At 45.5% G+C, this 20,265-nt stretch overlaps 1 protein-coding gene across 1 annotated transcript in view; it reads right to left on the reverse strand.

Moving 5' to 3' along the window:
* Nucleotides 1-20,265, reverse strand: part of DNAH9 (dynein axonemal heavy chain 9) — a 388,028-nt gene that overhangs the window by 96,285 nt on the left and 271,478 nt on the right. The window contains exon 44 of the mRNA XM_019536510.1: nucleotides 10,568-10,761. Coding sequence (XP_019392055.1) covers nucleotides 10,568-10,761 — 194 coding nt within the window. The remainder of the gene's footprint in view (nucleotides 1-10,567; nucleotides 10,762-20,265) is intronic.

Below are 20,265 nucleotides of genomic sequence, written 5' to 3' on the forward strand. Positions count from 1 at the left end.
TAGTTGGAGTTCAGTTGCAGCCTTGGCTTTCCTGGTTTGCTCCCTGCAGGACCGGACCAGTGCAGAATATTCCTCCTTGGAGGTGAATCCCATCCTCTATCCTTTGTAGGCCTTTCTTTTTAGCCTCAGGAGGTCTGCTAGATATCTGGAGAGCCAGTTGGGCTGCTGTGCCCTCTTGCTGCCTTTCCTCCAGTATGTGGATATGTATGCTCCCTTATTGGACATGCCTAAGTCACATAATTCTGCCTGGTAAAAATGCATGGTTAGTAAGTATTAGATAAAGGGGAAAAGCCTCCCCACATTTCATACCCAGTGGCCAGTACACTACACTACACTACATGAGTGGCTGACTGTGCAGTCATTTAGTAATTGTTAAGCAAATAATAAACGACTGCGCAATAACTGGTGTTAATGTGCAGTCCCATTGCTGCATGGTTATTTTTAGCTATTATTGCACAGTAGAAATGAGCTATTAAGCAGTATCTCATTGCTACTGTGCAGCAGCGTCAGTGTCATGGTTCATGCCCAGCAACGCTATGTCGCCATACCAACAAGCTATGGCACAGTAGCTCATTGCTATGGTGATGTAGCATCTTGTGTAGACACACCCAGTAGGACACAGCTTCTAGGTCCTCTTCTTCCATAGAGCTTTGAACCTGCATCTCTATGACTTCTCAGCATACCACTCTGCCATACCACAGTGAGGTATTATCCAAGCTTTTCTATAGCATTCCCTTTAAAGCTGTCCTCCTGGTCAGCCAAGAGAGAGAAATGTGTGTATGGATGGGAGGGAGAAGGCAGGAGGAAACAAAGCTGGAGGGAAACAATGGTTCAATGAGCTGGGTGAATCTACACAAGGCGTTTACTAAAGAACTGCCTAATTAGCTCTGCAGTAAATATCTCAGCATCCACATGTGAAACCCTATTACATTTCAGTAAACTAATTAACTCTGCCACAGGTTAGTAATTGTAAACACAAGTATGATCCTATGGCAGAGTTATTCAGCATGTTGCAACACATGTGTAGATCCTAACAGGGCTGGCTATGGTATGAAGGTTTCATAGTTTCATAGTTGGTAAGGTCGGAAGGGACCTGAGCAGATCATCAAGTCCGACCCCCTGCCATCGCAGGAAAGAGTACTGGGGTCAAAAGACCCCAGCAAGGTGTTCGTCTACCCTCCTCTTACAGACCCCAGGGTAGGAGCCAGCACCACTTCTCTTGGAAGTTGGTTCCAGATCCTAGCCGCCCTAACTGTGAAGTAGTGCCTCCTGATGTCTAGTTTGAATTTACCCTCTGCCAGCTTGTGACCATTATTTCTAGTCACTCCTGGTAGTGCTCGGGGGAACAGGGACTCCCCCAATGCCTGCTGGTCCCCTCTGGTTAGTTTGTAACAGGCCACTAGATCCCCCCTCAGCGTTCTCTTGTGGAGGCTGAACAGGTTCAGGTCCCTTAGCCTCTCCTCGTAGGGCCTGCTCTGCTGCCCCTGATCATGCGAGTGGCCCTCCTCTGGACCCTCTCAATGCTGGCCACATCCCTCCTGAAGTGCGGCACCCAGAACTGGATGCACTATGTAGCAGGGCACTAGGGTGCCTGCTACTGACATTAGGAATAAGGGCTGCTGAAGCTCCCTAAAGCAGCACAGGTGTTGGTTGCCAGAGCAACCAGGCTGGTCACATGACCGGAAAGGGGCAGGGCTAGACCTTTATAAACAGCCCAGGCCAAAACCTAGCAGCAGTTCCATTCTGGTAGCTTGAGGTGCAGGAGCTCTGTAGAAGAGCCCAGCAGAGCGGAGACAAATGGTGCCGCCTGAGCATCTAAGGGACCGCACCATGGTGAGGGTGAAGAGAACCCTGACTGAGATGCCTTTGCAAGAGGGCCAGTTTGGGCCTGGACCCTTATGTTATAGCCGGTAGGCTTATTCTGAGTTAGAGCCAGTAGGCTGGTAGCTTTGTTGTGCGGTAGGGCTGTTTGTGTGAATACTGGAGGACCGGGTGAGGCTGTAGGGGTGCGAGGAGGCCTCACAGGAGCTCCCCAATAATCTGGGGGTTCCTGGTGCCCGGAGGGCACAGCGATTAGTGCCGGAGTCGGCACTGTGAGTGAGCGCCAGAGAGGTGCGGTGTGGGGGGGTGTTGAGACCCCAGCCCGTTAGGGCGGTGTTTGCCCAGTAGGGTGTCCGACCCAGAAAAGGGTTAGGGGGCCAGGCACGGCCACGGGCCACCTGAGCCCTGAGCGCGGGAGGTGCACGAGCTAGGCCCGAGAAGGCGGGTCTGGGGGCCAGGCAGGGCTAGGGCCGCCTGAGCCCAAACTTGGGAAGCCCCAGAGAGGGCAGGGAAGCGCAGCCCAGGCCCCAGAGAGGGCAGGGAAGCGCGCGGCCCAGGCCCCAGAGAGGGCAGGGAAGCGTGTAGCTCAGGCCCCAGAGAGGGCAGATCAGGACAAGAGGCTCCAGAGTGAGCGATTGGTCTCCTACTGGCACAAAGTCCTGGAGAGGGGCAGGCGCGCGAGAGCAAGCCTGGAGAGGGGCAGATGTGCAGATAGGGACCCGATGGACACGAACGTGCGACTAGGAGCCCGGATAGGGTTGAACATGCGGTTAGAAGCCGTACAGGGCTGAGCGTGCGGGCAGGAGCCCGGGCAGGGCTGTGTGTATGGTTGACTGGCCCAGAGAGGGGAGCATATATTGGAGAGGCCCTGGGAGACGGGTGCTTGTACTGGGAAAAACTCCGAGAGGGAGTTTATAGGAGAGAGGCCCAGGAAGAGCGAGAGGGGAACAGAAGCCCAGGTGGGGTGAGTACACGACACAAGAATGTCCGGTACAGCTGCGAGGCTTGGGGCATGCTAAAGGGGAGGTTGGAGGCACACGTGGCCCATAAGTCTGGGGCGCACCAGGGTGGTACACTCAGGACAGGGGACGGGAGACACTCGGGCACCGTGTCCAAGAGGACAATTAGGCAGCCTCCCATAGAGAACCATTTAAGATCAAAGACGTGGCGAGCGAGACAGAGGGTGCTGAGTTGCCCTACTTGGCCGCCCTTTCGCCCCGCCCCGTGACACAGTACTCCAGCTGTGGCCTGACCAGTGCCGCGTAGAGGGGGAGGATCACCTCCTTGGACCTGCTCAAGATACATGACAAGGTGTGCTTGGCCTTACTGACTGTGTTCTCACAGTCAGCCCATGTTCATCTTGGCATCAATAATGATTCCAAGAACATTTTCTGTCTCTGCACTGACGAGACGGAAATTCCCCAGCCTGTAGGTATGGTGCTGGTTCTTCCACCGCAGGTGCAGCACCTTGCACTTGTCAGTGTTGAAACCCATCCTGTTCTCATCTGTCCACCCCTGTAACCTGTCTAGGTCTGATTGTAGCCTGTTGCTTCCTTCTAGCGTGCCCACATCCCCCCACATCTTAGTATCATCAGCAAATCTGAACAGGGTGCTTTTTACCCCCTCGTCCAAGTCACTGATGAAGATGTTGAACAGTGTGGGTCCAAGGACTGAGCCTTGGGGGACCCCACTGCCCACATCCCTCCAGGTCGAAAATGACCCATCCACCACCACTCCCTGGTTGTGGCCCTCTAGCCAGTTAGTAACCCATTTGACTGTGTGGCTGTCGATGGCACAGTCCCCCAGTTTTTTAAAGAGAATGGGGTGAGAGAGAGTGTCAAAGTCCTTCCTAAAGAGTCCAGAAAGACTATGTCCACTGCTACCCCTGCGTCTAAGGATTTTGTGACCTGGTCATAGAAAGCCACCAGGTTGGTCTGACAGGACCTACCTCTAATGAACCCATGTTGGTTGCCCCTAAGCATAATTGCCCCTGCTGGCCCTTTGTGGACATGTGTCAGAATAATTCTCTCAAAAAGCTTACCCAGGATTGAGGTAAGACTAACTGGCTTATAGTTTCCTAGGTCCTTCTTCCTCCTTTTTTTGAAAATGGAAAACACATTGGCCTTCTTCCAGTCCTCTGGCACCACACCAGAGCACCATGAGTGCTCGTAAAGTCATGCCAGGGGTCCCACAATGACCTCTGCTAATGTCCTAAGTACTTTGGGGTGGAGATATTTAAATCAGCTGTTCCTGACTATGTCCAGTCCCTCCAGAAATTCCCTGACTAGATCCTCACTGACCCTAGGCCTGGGTGCACCTCTCCTGGGGCATGAGAGGGTCCTGGTGGGGGGGGCTGATCCGGCCCCTGCTCAGGAAAATGAAGGCAAAGAAATTGTTAAATAGGTTAGCTTTGTCGTCTGGTGTGACAACCAGATTTCCTAGCGTGTCTTGCAAGGGCCCCACGTTACCCAGTGCCTTCTTTTTGCCCCCTATGTATTTGAAAAAGGACTTCTTGTTGTCCTTGATCTGGGTTTTTCAGTGTGGGGGGTGTCTGCCAGCTAGTCCCACATGGGAGCACCTTTGTGCCCCAGGCATCCTCTCTGCAGCACAGTGAGCTGGGTCAATAGCAGATCTGGGCTGGGAGGCTGACTCTCCAGGGCCATCTGCCAGCCAGGGCTACTCTGAGCTGGCTCAGCATGCTGTGGTTCTGGGTGCATGTGCAAACATCGTGCCTAGGAGCAATAAACTCTGGCATGGTATGCACTGGAGTTTATTGCATCACATTAATTTCATGTGTAGACACACCCAGAGATACACCCTGGAGACCACAAAGGAGACAGGTGGACAGTCTGTGAGACTGCGTTGGATCAAGTTGGACACTCTGGTGTAGTCCCTGGGCTGGGGCCACCATCAGCTGATTAGCCCCGGGACCACCCCAGAGTTTTGATGCATGTGTGGGGAATCTTAAAAAGGGAATCCTGGCAGATGCTTCCAGGGCTTGATGGGCCTGATCCTGCATGCCCCAGAAATGGGAATTCCCAGAGCACTCAGAATTCCTGGGAATGACTGAATTCCTGGAACACTTAAGACCTGGGAGTGCCTGCATGGAGCTAGAGAGTGCAGATAGCTGTGGGCTGACTATGCTCTCCCACCATAAACTTATTTGTGTATGTCCAATGCTGCAAAGAGTTCCAAGGCGAAGAAAAAATGAATTTGCACTAGCAGGCCACTTTTACATGTCTTGAACTCTACTATTATTTAGATGATTGCTTTAGACTTCATTTCTTTTCCCTTTTCTTGAAGAACAACCAGACAACATGGAACTTGAAGTTTTGAGTTATATGAATGCAAATATTTCTATTGCAATATATGGAGTAAATTATTTTATTGTAGTCATATAAATTTGGAAATAGCTAAGCTGATTTTATTCTATCTTTCCAAATGTATATACATCTTTTGGCCTGAGATAAATTTCAGGAAATCCATCCCAATATATGTTTGAGATGGTTACAAATTACTAGAAAAGAGGGAGCAGAGGAAATGGTTAGGATAGCAACAGTATCACCATGTGATAGTTCCCATGGGTGTAGTGTTGGGGGAGTTTTGGCTTCCATTGTTTCTCCTGTTTATTTTGTCCTTTAGGTATGTTGCTTGCATTATGGAGAATTCTACTCAGTATGTTATTTAGTGTATGGACTTGTCCAAGCACATACAATGGTGTCTTGACCAAGAGTCTTATAGAAATCTTGAACTTTTAACTTACATGACATCAACGACCTGATTACATATAATTATCATGTGCATTAAGGCCAAAGTTTAGGCAGGCAAAACTGTTGGAGCATGCCTGAAGTGACTGAAGATGTGACTGTTTAGCCTGTGAAAGGGTATGAGTTTCGATGAATGATGTATGACTGTCAAGCGAGTGAGTGATTTGATTGGTTTAGACGTATGGGGTGACCAAGTTGCCAGAGATCTGCACTCTTTGCCACTGGGAATTGCTGTGGAGTGTTGCAGGGAGCTGTGCTTGTCAGCTCTGAAGAGTCATTGTGATTGACTATAGACTGATAGACTACAGATGTACTGAAGTCTCCTCAGAGAATCTACCCTCAAGTGGAGGTTACATCTTACTGTGGGTAGCAACTTGAGTTGAGCATATGGCCAGAGAACCTGAGGGGTCAAAAGATTTATGGGGTTCTGCATACTTACCTGGATAGGTAAAGTATATCCTCTCTTTTATAAGGTATGAGAACCTAGTTTCTGCCCTGGCTGGAGAAACTGGGCTGAGAAAGGTCTCAAGAGTGTGTGTGGTAAGGATTGTGTGAGAACACATACTTACCAGAGTGCTCATCTCAGGAATTACTAGAAATAGGTAATATTCCTGTGTGGGGTTGGTAATTAGTGCTTTGAGATTCCCCTATGTATGTGTGTGTGTAATGATAGGTTTGGGAATTTGGGCACTAGTGATATTTGTGTTGGTATTTCTGTTCCTATTTAAATTGCTGTTTATGGTGGTGAAAAGGTTTCAAGAAAGCAAGTCCTCTGAGAGTGAGTTTGAGTGAGCTGAGTGCCATGCCAGAGTGAATACATCTAAGTGCTAGGGTTATTAGGCAATCGCTGCTACTGCCCACTCCTACTGAAGAGGAGTCAGAAGGCTCAGCCTGCTTAAGAGTTCCTCTGCTGGGGTATTTCATATCAAATCTGTTTAGTAATTGTTAATATCTGTCAATAATTGTGCTCTTTTTATATAACTATTTTATTTAATTTCTTTATTTCTTCACCGCTAGCGAATTTTCTACAGAAGCCTGCTGCACACCCAGTCTTGGCTACTTGTTTCATTTTGTACCAAGCTTAGCTGGCCAAATTTCAAGCTTAAATGTGGATCACCTCCTAATAGCAGGACTGTCTTGGTTATATTGGCTTCATAAATTTACTGTTTATATATTTGAGTTCAGCTCTAACAGTTGCTATCCCTAATTAGCATAATTAATTTGTGTTTATTAACAGTTGGTTAACAGTTGGTCATCATTTGCATGAGGACCAATATTGAATTGATCCTCAGTTTTGTGACTTGACCTCTATTGGAGTCAACATTGGAAGCCCCCTTCAGTGTGCTGGCTTCCTTGTTCTAGGCTATATATCAATACAATGAAAAGTAACTCCTAAATAGATTGTTTTAGTGTTGTTGTAGCCATGGTGGTTTTGGCAAGCTGGGAGATCAAGGCCTCTCAAAAGAGAAGAGTGGAATTATCAGATTTTCATGGAAGAATTCATGAATTAGGTAGCTTATCATATGCTACAAAACCAGTACAGGTGACCCCCGCCATATGTGGTGAATACACTCTTGTATCCCTTGCAAATGGTGAAATCTGCAAGTAAGGCACTGCATTCATGAACACAATCTTTGTTCACGAACGCAGTGCCCCCAGCGGCTGGGGGAGGGCACGACTCCAGCAGCAACAGCGGGAGTGTGGTGGTGGTGGGAGCCTGGCAGCAGCAAACAGGAACTCCTTGGGAGCTTGTGCAAGTGTATAAAGTGTATTTAAAATGTGGATTCGGCAGTCGCAAATATTTGAAACCATGAATGCCGAACCCACGAATAGCAAGGGTTTTCTCTATCAGTGTTTTTTAGTGTCCGGATAGTTTATGAATTTTTGTTCCCACGTTCATGTAAAGTATGTAGATTCCCTTTGAGCATGAGGATAGTGAAGTCAAATGGGGAGTGATTCTTCTGTGAGAAATGTGCTTCAAATGGTGTATATGGGTCTTTGTCCTTTATATTTTTTCTGTGAGAATTCATTCTGGTGTATAGTTGCTATTTAGTTTCACTCATGTTGTTACCAAGAGCATATTTGGTACATTGAATCAGATATATCACATTTTGAGAGGCATGTGAAAGAACCATGGATTCTGATGTTGGTTTTTATACCGGAGTGTTGATTGTAGTAGCAGTGGAGATATGTTGACAGATTAAGCATTTATTGCTGAGGCAAGGTGGTGTCTCACTTGATGTCTTGCTGGGCACTGAAGAGCTTGATTTGGATGATGAATTGAGCAAGGCTGTTTGAAAGCTGGGAGTGGGGGGGCTGGTAATACTTCTCTTAGGGTCTGATCTTTTTGGAGTATAGGCTGTGGTTGATTCTTCTGATCGGTTCCAGTGTAGGGTGGGTGTGTGGTCACAAGGGGGTTCTTGTATTGTAGCAGGTTACTGAGGGGTCTTTGGATAGCTGTTTCAAATGTATAGTCTGTTTCTCTGCTGGAGTGTCTCTGTTGTATAAAGAAACATTTGAGGCTAGCCAGGTGGGAATCATGACTGTTCTCCTCATAGTAGATAAGGTGGGAGCAATAGATTATGGCTTTTTTGTGGTGTGCTTCGGATGTTTTCTGTGGACATAAATACAGTAATCTTCATTTTTTTGTTTGTTTGGGTTTTTTTTGTTTTTTGTTTTTGTATATGGTGATTTGTGCACTGCTATCCCAGATGTGGACTGTGGTATTAGAAAGTTGATCTTACTGTAGGAGTATTCTAGGGAAAGTTGATTTTGTGGTGATTAGTTGTTAAAACTGTGGTGGAAGTCAATAAATGAGTCCAAGTGTTCAGTCCAGACAATAAAAATATCACCTACATAATACAGGTATGATGCAGTTTTCATGGTGCAGCTTTCTACCAATTTTTCCTCCAGCTGAGTCGTGAGGTTGTTAGCATAACGAAGGGCTATCTTTGTGTCCACAGGTGTGCCCATGATTTGGAAAAAGTGACAACTGTTGAAAGTTAAGTTTTGGATGAAGATAAGGTGGATGATTTGTGCAATATGTTTTCTGCAAACTTGGGTGTATTCTATATTCTTCTAGATATTTCAGGCAGGCAGCTTTGCCTTCATGGTGTGGGACGTTAGTGTACAGGTTAATGACCCTCCTTCTTATTGACAGATTATGATCTTCAAATAATCATCTTCTTTTCTTCTGCTAAGTGTTTTTTCTCCTAACACAAATGCCAAAAAACTCTCTCCCTCCTTTGCCTTAGGAAGAGTGCTTGTGCCCGACAGCTGCCACAAAAACAATTTTTCCAACAATTTAGTTGGTCTAATAAAAGAGATCGCATTTACCCAAAGAACCTTGTCTGCCTATCTCCTACCCTTGGGAATTTCTCTCCCTCCTCTTTCAACTGTTTTTTACTATGCTGTGCTAGCTTTTAACTCCTCAGAGCTGAAGAAGGACATCTTGAATTCAAAATCTTGTCAAACTATCTCTTGGCAATGCAATTGGTCCAATAAAAGATATAACCCTAAGAAATCCTTGCCTCTCACATAATTCCTAAATTGAGCAATATATAATTTGCTATTTTTACTTTATATGGGATTGGTTACTTGTAGACAGCTAGTTGAGAGGCTTTTGGGTGAGAGACATTTTAAAATATCAGATCTTGGAAGACAACAACACATACAGTACAAGTCCTCAGAGTGAAAGAATGTCTGTTTTCCCAGAACTTATATACATCTGGATTGCTTTCTCAAGCCTACATTCATTTTAGATTTGCCTAATTATTTTCACTATATAATTGAACTACAACTGTCAGAAGCAGCATCACATAAATGTTATATTTTCCAACAAGAATCAATACTACAAGGCATCTGTAACTCCAGGATCTAATGGAAGAGTGGACATAAACCATTTTAATATGCAATAGAAATTAAAATGAATTATGCAGTTTGTTACTGCCAGACCTACTTATTCTTAAATTTTTTGAGACACATGTGGATATGAAATACCTGTATGATGTTACCTAATTTTTGACCACACATGCTTAAATCTATTGAAGCTAAAATTATTGCCATTAAGTGTCATTAGGGTTGAATTGGTTACTTGACAGTTACCTTAATGACACAGGTTTCCTGAGAAGAAGTTTTTGACTAAACAGAATGTGTGCCCTCCACTGGACAGTTAAAGATTATTTATTTAGGTTGTTACCAAAATTTTTTCAGAAGGTAGATTAGAGGTGCACCTCACAGACTAACTGAATCAGAGATGTATAAGTTTTCATGAATAATAGCTCACTTCATTAGATGCTGTGAGATGCTAAATAATCTTTTAGAACAAGACATTTTGTGGAATTCTTAGTATAAATAAATGTAGACACATTTTGTGAGTCACCCCCAGTAATACCAACTCTCATGGAAAAAAAATCACAAGACTCCTAATTTTCAAGTCAAATTAACTCTGACTCATGATCTCCTGATAGAGATCAATTCTCAGGATTCTTTCTTCTGCAGCATGTAGAGTGTGCCAAGCTGATAAGTCTATGGAGGAGAAGGGGCAGGGGGAGAAGGAAGGGGTGGGGGAGCAGATCAAGGACCTGCCGGTAAGGGAGGGAGTGGGACAGGGGCTGGAGTGAATGGGGCCCTGGAGCCGGGGTGAGTCATGCAACAGATGTAGGTGTGTGTGTGTGACCCTCACTCCCAAGCCACAGCACCCCCAGCCCCGCTGCTGCTCCTCACTCCTGACCCACAGCACCCCGCATCCTGCAAGGGTGTATGGTGATCACCCCTACACACACCTTCACAACTAACACCCCTCTGCACATAAACACACATACTTCAAAAATAGCATCTCATAATTGACATTTCAAATCTCTTGATTTTTAAGAATTTGTCTTATGATTTTTGACACAGTAGGGTTGGCAATACTGTGATTTCCCTCATTTCCTGATTACACTGTCAGATTTTAGTCTTCTAGATTATAAATCTCTCACCGGACAGCGTATGTCATGCGGTCAGGCCGAATGGCTCTCATTATGCACAGTCGCTGCAGAGCTGACTTGTTCTTCCACTCCTGAGGGAACTTCTCCTTTTCAGGACATTCAGATTCTACAAATTTTTTCCAGCGTTTGGCAGACCCTTCAATATCCCGATCTAAATTCCGGAACTCCTCCATGGATGCCAGAGCCTGGAAAAGTTTAGTAAACTACTTAATAACTGAGATTCTGAAACATTTATTACAGCTACCAGCTATTAAAGTTTTGCCATTTTGCAATGGTTAAAGCAGTGATTCTTAAACTTTTTAGATTCAAGGTACCATTCGTCAGACTTAAGGCACCCCTTGGACAATGTCAGTTCTTAATTTTCAAGAATTTTTTTAATTATGGAAAAATAATATAGCAATTCTGCTGCTGCAATGAATTCAGAAAGACCATAATAGATCAAAATATTTTTGACAGTATGGTTTCCTATTTGATATCTTTGAGTTTATCTTGTGAATCATGTAGACATTTGCACACCTAACAGTGCTAATATTTTGTTGCACCCCATAGTGCCCTAAAAAGGCTTTCACTTGAACCACAAGATGCCACAATGCCCTGACTGAGAATTACTCAAAGAGGTTGGATGAACACCTGTCTGGGGTTATGTGATCCCAGCGTGTGCTCTGGCCAGTGGCGGGGGGTTAGACTAGATCTATTCAGGTCCCTTCTGATCTCTAACTACTATGAAACACCCAGGCACGTAAGTGCAAATTTTGGTATTTGTAAGTGTTCACACAGTTCCTGAGGATGTGGTTCTCCTCCCCTGAAAACTTGAACTTCTCTGACTTCCATGCAGTGTTCTCATCATTTGGCCACAGGTTAGGCATTACCTATATTGTTCTCCTGAAGCTGAGTCATTGCACCCTTACATTTAAGATTAATTGGATGAAACTGATGACAGAAAAGGGGAGTTTCTGCTTTGCTAGGAGCAGTCATAAGACAAGGCATCATAGGATCAAACAACTGGATGGGAACTCATAAGGTCATTTGGCTGAGCCCCTGCTCAAGGTAGGATTATCCCTGAGCAAGCCATCTCAGTCCGTATCTGTCTAGCCTGCTCTTGAAAATGTCCAGGGATGGAGATTCCAAAACTTTTCTACGTAGTCAGTTCCAATGCTTGACCACCTTCACAGTAAGAAAGATTTTTTCTAATCTCCAACTTAAATTTCCTCTGCTGCAATTTGAGGCCATTGATCTTACATCTGCCCCCTACTGCAGCAGAAGATAGTCTCAATCTTTTTAATAACCATCCTTTAGGTATTTGAACACTGTGATCAAATCCCTCTCAGGCTTCTCTTCTCCAGACTAAATAATCTTAGTTTTTTCAGCCTTTCCTAATAAATCACACTTACCAGGGCTCTAGTAATTTTTGTCACTCTACACTGGACTCTGTCCACAATCTGGCCACATCTTTCTTGAAGTATGGGACCCCTTTCTTGAAGTATGGGACCCAAAACTAGACACAGCACATGAGGTGAGACCTCACCAATGCCAAATAGAGCAGAATTAATCTTTTCTTTGATTTGCAAGGGATTCTTCTGTTAATACAAGACAGTATGCTGGTATTTTTTTTATAGCAAGAGCACATTGTTGCCTCATGTTCAGCTAATGGTTCAATGTAACCCCCAGGTCCTTTTCTGAAATACTTGGCTTAGCCAATCATTCCCCAGTCCATATTTGTACATGCATTTATTTTATGCAACGTGCAGAACGTTGCACATGTTCTTGCTGAATTACATCTGATTGATTACAGACCATTTGTTCTAGTCTATCTAGGTCATTCTGGGTCCTAGCCCTACCTTCCAGAGTGTCTGCAACTTCACCCAAATTGGTACCATCCATAAATTGGCTAAGCATGCACTCAATACCAGCATCCAAATTATTAATGAACATGCTAATTGATTCCAAACTCCTGAAGAAATCTCCCAGTTAGACACTGAGACATTGTTAACTATTTGTTGAGCACAATGATCCAGCTTGTATTCACTTGGAAGCATATTTCTCTAGTCTGAATTCCCTTAGCTTATTAATGAGAGTGTTTTTGGAGACAATGTTCAAAGTTTTGCTAAAAATCAAGGTATATCACATACTCTTCTCTCTCCTCCATCCACCAAACCTAATGCCATATCACAGAAATCAAGTTGATCAGGCATGGCTTGTTCTTGATGAATGCATGTTGGGTGTTCCTGATCACCTTGTTCAGCACTTAGGTGCCTTGAAATAGATTCTTTGATGACCTGATCTGTAAATCTTTCCAGGTATTGAGGTCAGATTGACTGGTCTGTAACTCCCCTGGATCCTCCTCCTTCCCTTTTTAAAAGATGGGCATTTGCCCTACATCTTCTGATCTGAGTCTCAAAAAAAAAAAAAAAAAAAAAGGCCTCAAACATGATAGCCATTGGTTCTGAAATTTCCTTAGCTAACTCCATTATTTTAAAATATATTCCATCCAGCCTTGCTGACCTGAAAGCATCTGGCTCCTCCAAGTAATCCCTAACCTGTTCTTCCACTATTCTTAAAGTTGCTTGCCTCCTTCCTTAACTTTCCTGCCAGCTACACTTATCTGATAGCTATCTTTATTTGTGAAGGCTGAAACAAAAAAGGCACTAAATAGATTCAGAATCCTCTGCATCATTGGTAACTAAGCTGCCTCCTGCTTTCTGCAAGGAACCTTCTTTGATCTACCTCTTACTACTGAATACTTGTATAATCCCACTTTATTGCCTTTTATGTTCCTCGCTGTTTGCATCTCTAAGTGTCTTGGCTTTACTGATTTTCTTCCCGCATGCCCTTGCATGGATGAGCAGCATGGGGCAGTAGTCAGAGAAGTAGATGAGTCTCGGCAACTTTTCTGTCACATCTTGGGTGTAGGCTCCTGGTGTGAGGCAGTCTTCCCAAGGCAACAGGTCAGGCTGGCAGATGGATGCCTCCACTCCCCACAGAATGGAGCTACCAACCACTATCACCCAACATGACATACTGCTTTCTGTAGCTGCATTTTCAATGGGCACTTAGAAAATTTGATTTTTTTCACATGATCAGCCTCTGAAAGTGCTCTACAGCCACAAGGTAGCACATATACAAGGCTACAGAATGCTTTTAAAATAGCTGATTGTATGAGAAATTGACCCTCATCAAATCAGGTATTAGATGAAGGTATTCCAAAGCAGAGTGCCTTGGGGAACTTGCGATCCATCAAGGGTTATTTTTTTGTGCTTTATGGGGATGTCAGAGGGTGAGGGAGAAAAGAAGGGGGAGTGAAGGTGAGGGGAGAGGGAGCAGCAGGCAGCTGCCAGCTCAGCTTTGCCTGGTCAGAGCTGGAGGGGGGGAGGGGATTGGAAAAGAACCCCCTCACCTTGCACCCCTCAAAACCACCCTGGCTGCAGTACTGGGGGGAGCTGGGCTGGGCCCACAACGTGAGGGTGCTCTGTTCCATCCAGCCTTCCCCAGCTAGCTCTGGCCAGGCAAAGCCGAGACGGCAGCAGCTGCTGCTGCCGCTGGTAACACTGCCAAGAGGCCGAAGTGTGGGCGGGAGGGGATGGGGAAGGGAGCCCTCCTTGCTTCATGGGCCTTTCCCAGCTACTCCAGGATATTGAGGGGAGCTGAGCTGGACCCATGAGGTGGGGGGGGGGGCGATTCCCTTCCCCCACCTTTCACCTGGGCCTCTTGACAGTGGTGGCAAAAGCTACACGCTCTGCTTTGCCTGGCCAGAGCTGGGGAGGGCAGGGTGGAATGGAGCCACTTTGCCTCACAGATCCAGTCTGGCTCCCCACAATACCTCATCCAGGGTAGCTGGGGGGTGTCCTGCAAGGCAGGAGGGTTTAGCATGAACTGAACTAATGTAGCTGATGTTAATGTAAAATGTGATAGTAGTAACATGTAACCATGTTAGTCTTGTCCTGTAAGCAACTTGAAAACTCCATTTTGTATCCTTCTGCTTGACATAAGTAAATGAACTTTGCATAGCCTTTATGTATGAGTGTGTGTATAAGGATGAATGGTAAAAAAAATGACATAGACATGGGAGAAATTTTTTTTTATTGTTTATGTAAGCAACAAGGCGCCAAATGCAAGTTACCAGTCAGTAAACTAATTAATAAATGGCTGCAGAATCCCTTTTAGACCTAGGGCAGAAAGAAAATAATGAGGAAAAGGAAATGCACCCATCCTGCCAGATGGGCAGCAAGAACACTCCAAGGCTGAGATAAGCTGAAGACAAAAAAAAAAAAAACCCAACAACTCCAAAAACAGAAGCTGGGTATGAAAAACCCCCAAAGCACCCCAAAGGATCCTAATCACTATAAAAAACACTTAAAAAATGCCAAGTTGGGTGAGTCTCTTTCTCTACTGCTGTTTCAATGGAGCACAAATCCATCTGTTCACCCCGCTCCAGCTGTTATCTTCAAATCTGCCATCTTCAAATCATCATCATCTACTCAATAAGCCTAGGTTAGCCACCCTGGGCTGATATTGAACAACTATTGCTATTAACTATATCTTGTGTATGTGTGAATAAAAGTTGTTTTGTGTATGTGTATGCTTGTGTGTAATAATGTGTATAACAACTTATGTGTGTTTGTATAAATGGTGTGTCCAAACCTCTATGTCTAACTCATGTAATCAATAAACATAGCACCTTGCCTTATCTCCCTTTATAAAGTCTCGCTCATAATTTAAGCAATTGGCCATTTGTGTAACAAGGGCTCCATTCCACCCTGCTCCACACCTCAAGCTCCAGGCAGAGAAAGCCCAGTTGGCTGTGTGTGGAGCATTCGGTTATTTATACTCACCCAGGGCAGGCACAGCCTGGTATGCATGCTCAGCAGCAGGATGGTTATGAATTCACACTTTAGGTAGAACAGGATTCTAAATTGTGCATATGTGCCAAAAATAACATTTATGCAGTTGTATAAAGTGAAAGGATTCTGCCCCAAGTATTCTGGATTTGAAAGCTACCTGCTGCTCCCTTCTCCTCCCTCCCCTTCTGACAGCCCCAGAGCTGGAGGAGTAGGGGGGGGAGGGGCTGGGGAGAGAGGTGGTTTGGCAGCCTCCTTAGAGGTTGCTGGTATTCCCCTGCCTGCTGGTTAGGGCTGGTGCAGGCAGGCTCGAGCCCACCCCCGACCCAATAAGAGAACATTTGTTGTGTCAGATGCTCTAACTTACGGTGCTTTGTGTAAAATGACATGAGTTAGAGTGAGGCTCCAAAACATTTGTAGGCACTCTTAGTCGCAGATAGCAGTGGATATACTCTTAGTGGCAGAGAACAGATGCTAAATGGAAAGAATATTTATTTAGGGCACATCCAGACTAATCTCTTCCCTGTCACTCTTCCTCTACAGTTTCCAGCATTTAGTGGCATAGAAGTCTTAATTTGGAGGTTGCCACCGTACTATCATATTTAATTCTCACTGATGGGTTTATCTTGAATCAATTTGTTTAATCTTCTTTTGGACCAGGTTAAATCTTTGACCTGTACAGTATTTTGTGTCAATGAGTTAAAACAGTTAATTACACACTATGTAATTAAAATCCAAGCCTTCACCCTACCAAAGCAGCATCCAATTCACTGAGCTACACACATTCTGGCTTGCTTGCATCCTCCTGGCCCCATATATTTCCTTCTCTTGGTTTCCCTGGGGCCAGCTTCAAAAGGTGGGGTTGAAAGGACAAATTCATAGTATCTAACCCATGGCTTGATAGCTAGCATACAGTTCTAAGGGACTGGGGGATTCAAACCCTCTCTGGTTAGGTAGGGCTTAGACCCTGCATCTCTTATGTTCTGGATGAGTACCTTATCCATTCAGCTACCAAGCTAAACCTTTAAAGGACCTTCTGTCCATCTCAATTGGCATCACTAACACCATTTAGAAAGCAAGGTAGATTTGCACTTTATAGGCTAACCAAAGTATATTTGTCACAAGCTTTCATGGACTAAAGTTAATTTCATCAAATGCTGTTAGTCTTAGTGTGAAGTCACCAGCTAGCCTTGAGTCTTTTTTCCAAGTACAATTCGGTTATTTATACTCACCCAGGGCAGGCACAGCCTGGTATGCATGCTCAGCAGCAGGATGGTTATGAATTTACACTTTAGGTAGAACAGGATTCTAAATTGTGCATATGTGCCAAAAATAACATTTATGCAGTTGTATAAAGTGAAAGGATTCTGCCCCAAGTATTCTGGATTTGAAAAACTCCCAAAAACTCCTGAGTAAGAAGTACGAATTTCAGAACTACAACCTTTAGCATTATCATTTTCTTCTGGACACTTCCAATGGCTTAGAAAGGTCAGCAATCACAACCATCCTTGAAATAGTGTCATCTGATTTGGGGCCACAATTATATCTTCATCACAGTCATATAGTTACTGAATGGTGTTACACATGGGAAAAATTAAGGTGGTTTGGGTGCCTGACCTGTACACTGCAATTCCACATGGTGTCTGGATTTCTTTGAAATTTATCTTTATCTCCATGACAAGATTAAGGTGTAAGCACTACAGGCCTATGGCGAAAGTACTAGAGGTCCATGGAGTCATGTGATTATATTAGAATCTAAGCTTCTATACTTGCTTTCTCAAAAAAGTGAATCTATAGCTCTTACAAATGCACAGAAAAATTTGGAAGTATGACATGAGTGTAACCACTTCAAAGAGCTCTGAGTCAGAAGGGAGATGCCACAAAAGATCCAATCATCTAGGAGGTCCTGCAGACATATCCCCAACTAAAGCTTCTACATGGGGCAGAAGAAAGCAGCAGCTTCTTCCCACGCATTATCCCAAGCAGGTATATTCCACCTGCTGAAGTACCATATTTACTTAATTATAAAATGAGATATTTTTGCCCATTTAACATGGGGGGAAATGTTCTTCAACACAGAATCAAGTATGAGGGTGGTTGGGGGTGGAGATGGAAGCTGCTGTAACTTGGGCTCCAGCCCCTACCTGGGGTAGGAGTCATTGCTGCAGCTGCTGCCTCCCATCTTGTCAGCCACCCCTGCACCCTGCTATCTCCCCTGCTGCTTTTTCCCTCCCACACAGACACTGCACTCCCACCTGACCTTCTTCCTTCCCACGTACCTTTACTCTGTGTTAGCAGGCTCCCTCACACTAGAGCCTGGGGCCCTGAGCAAAGCCCCAGACCATCCCATAAGAGCAGATGCAGTGGGAAGAGGGGAAAGGGAGAAGCAGAGGCTGGGAGGCGGGGGATAAAAGAGGCTGGGGCAACACAGAGGAAAAGGTGGGTCTGAGGCTACAGGGGCACCAGATCCTCTTCTTCACTAGAGGAGAGGAAGGAACAGTGTTTCCTAGTACCATATTTACTTAACTATAAGATGACCCTGACTTTAAGACAACCCCCAAATAATTAGATTTTATACATGGGAAATTTATAATTTCTTATAATTTTCTATGGATAGAATCTAATTATTGGGGAGGGTCATCTTTAATTCATCCCCCACTGTTACAGGAGGACAGGTAGTGAGGGGACAGGTGGTGTGGGAATTTAGACAGAGGGAATTTTTGTAATGTGCTTTTTTACAGTTTTGTCCTTTTGGATACATTTTTGCTTCCCTCTGGTTGTGTCTAACCCCCACCCCCCCACCTCTGTCCCCTGCCTGCCCTCCTGCTTTTATGAGAGGGAACAAGTAGATCAAGTGCTGTCTTCTTTATACACAACAAAACTGAATTCTGGTTTCAAGTGCAAAACTCTATTCAGTTTTAACACCATGAAGCTCCAACCAGTGTTTCCATACCATACCATACCATACCACCCTGTTTTCAAGCATTACCAAAAGTATGTGACAGGATCTGCCTCTTGAGGATGGCCATGACATCCTTTAATGGCTACTGCAATCCTGTCCTACCCCTCTGATCTCTCAGATCACTGTTCTATGCTTTCCTGTCGTGCCTTGATGTCTAAATAAAATATACGTGAGGTTGCCCTCAGAGACCAGAGTAATCCTGGGGTGTTTATTCTGCCTTGCTTATCCCTGGGCAGCCATATTCTGGCCCCAGTCCCTGCCTGCACAAAGTGTTACACTTCCATCCTTTCTCTCTCCTCCCAGTCTTACCTTTCTTTCCTTCTTGATTCTGGGTCTGCCAGTCCTGTCTCAGTGTTGCAGGTCCCAAACCCTCTAGCTAATTCCTCATACCTAGTGGGCATCACTTGTGCTCTGCTAGCACCAAATGTGGCACTCCTGGTGTTATTTTTGCACCACAGGCTCTAGTTGCCTTAGGAGTGGTAATTGTGGCCTCCACATACCCCTCCCCCTCAAAGACACACCCATACTTTGTGGATCTTCCTCAACAAACTTCCCCAGGGCTCCCAGCCTCATCTAAGTGCCAGTTTGCTGGGCACCCATTTGCCCTCTCAGCTTTAGCCTACTTCACGCACCAGGCCCCTGGTCCTGGCAGGTCTCTCCCTACTCACTAGGTTCCTGGTCCTGTCTCAGTATCAACCCACTGCGTTTCCAACCCCTGCAAGGCTCTTTCTGGGCTCCAACCCTTTGTGCTCATTCACTGTGCCCCTGGCCCTGTCTCGGCTTCTGCCCACACAGTCCACCAGATCCCAAACCCTTTCTCTTTTGGCTTCAGCCCCTAAACCATTTGGCTTTAGCCCACTAGGGTGGAAGACCTCCCAGGCACCCTGTCTGTGGCTTCCCAACCACTTGAAACCTCATCAGAATATGAACAACTCGAACCCCCAAACACTTCTCTCTCAGAGGTATTCAGCAGCTCCTTCCTACTTCAGGGTCAGGGCCAGTCTGAGCCTTGGCTAGGCTTACATACCCTTATTTCTCCCTCTTCAGGTCAACTGGCCTCCTGCTAGAGTGGAGTCTACAGTATAGTGTTAGGTTAGAAATTCCCCTCAGTAAGAAGTCTTCCTACTTGTCTGGAAATCTATCAAAGGGCACAGGTTTCAGGATCCATAACAGATGCATTGAAGTATGCAAAAAAATTGCAGTCTCACAGTGCTAGCAGGCCAAGTAGATTTCTGATCTTCCCAGCAGTTAACAATGAGAATAATTTATTTTAAAGTTGGACCACTGTCATCCCAGGCTGCCAATAAAGGCAGTTCCATTAGATACCCTCCCCCCCAAATCCTTCATTTAGGAAGGTATGTCACAGAGCACTTAGGTGCCCTGCTCCTATAAAGAGTGGAAACTGCTAAGAAATGAACCCTAGCAGTGGGTGAGGAGCCCCCAGCTGCTGGTTACCAGGGCAACCAAAATGAGCTAGTGGTCCACACCTGCCAGTGGTCAGCTGACCGGAAGGGGCAGGGCCTGGTTCACATATAAACCCCAGGGCTGAGGCTAGGGTGGTAGTTCCCTGCCAGCTGCTAAGGGGGAAGGAGCTCTTCCAGAGCAAGCAAGAGGCCTGACTGCAGAAGCAGCTTCTGACACTGTTGAGGGACAGAGTACTCCCTGGTATGGTTTGAATGATGTTATAGCCGGGCGGCTTAAATTTATGTTATAGCCCAGGGGCTTGTGTTTTGTTTGCTGTTCATGACCGATGGTTTGGGTGAGGCTATTAGGGGATGGAGGAAGCCTCATAGGGGACCCATGGGGGTGTAGGGACCCTGGCACCAGAGAGGGTGCAGTATTGGGGCTGCGAAGAGCCCGAGCGCCAGCGAAGGCGCAGAGCGAGGCGGGGC

The sequence above is a fragment of the Crocodylus porosus genome, unplaced genomic scaffold, assembly GCF_001723895.1.
Source record: "Crocodylus porosus isolate Cpor-Errol unplaced genomic scaffold, CroPor_comp1, whole genome shotgun sequence".
NCBI classification, from domain to species: Eukaryota; Metazoa; Chordata; order Crocodylia; family Crocodylidae; genus Crocodylus; species Crocodylus porosus.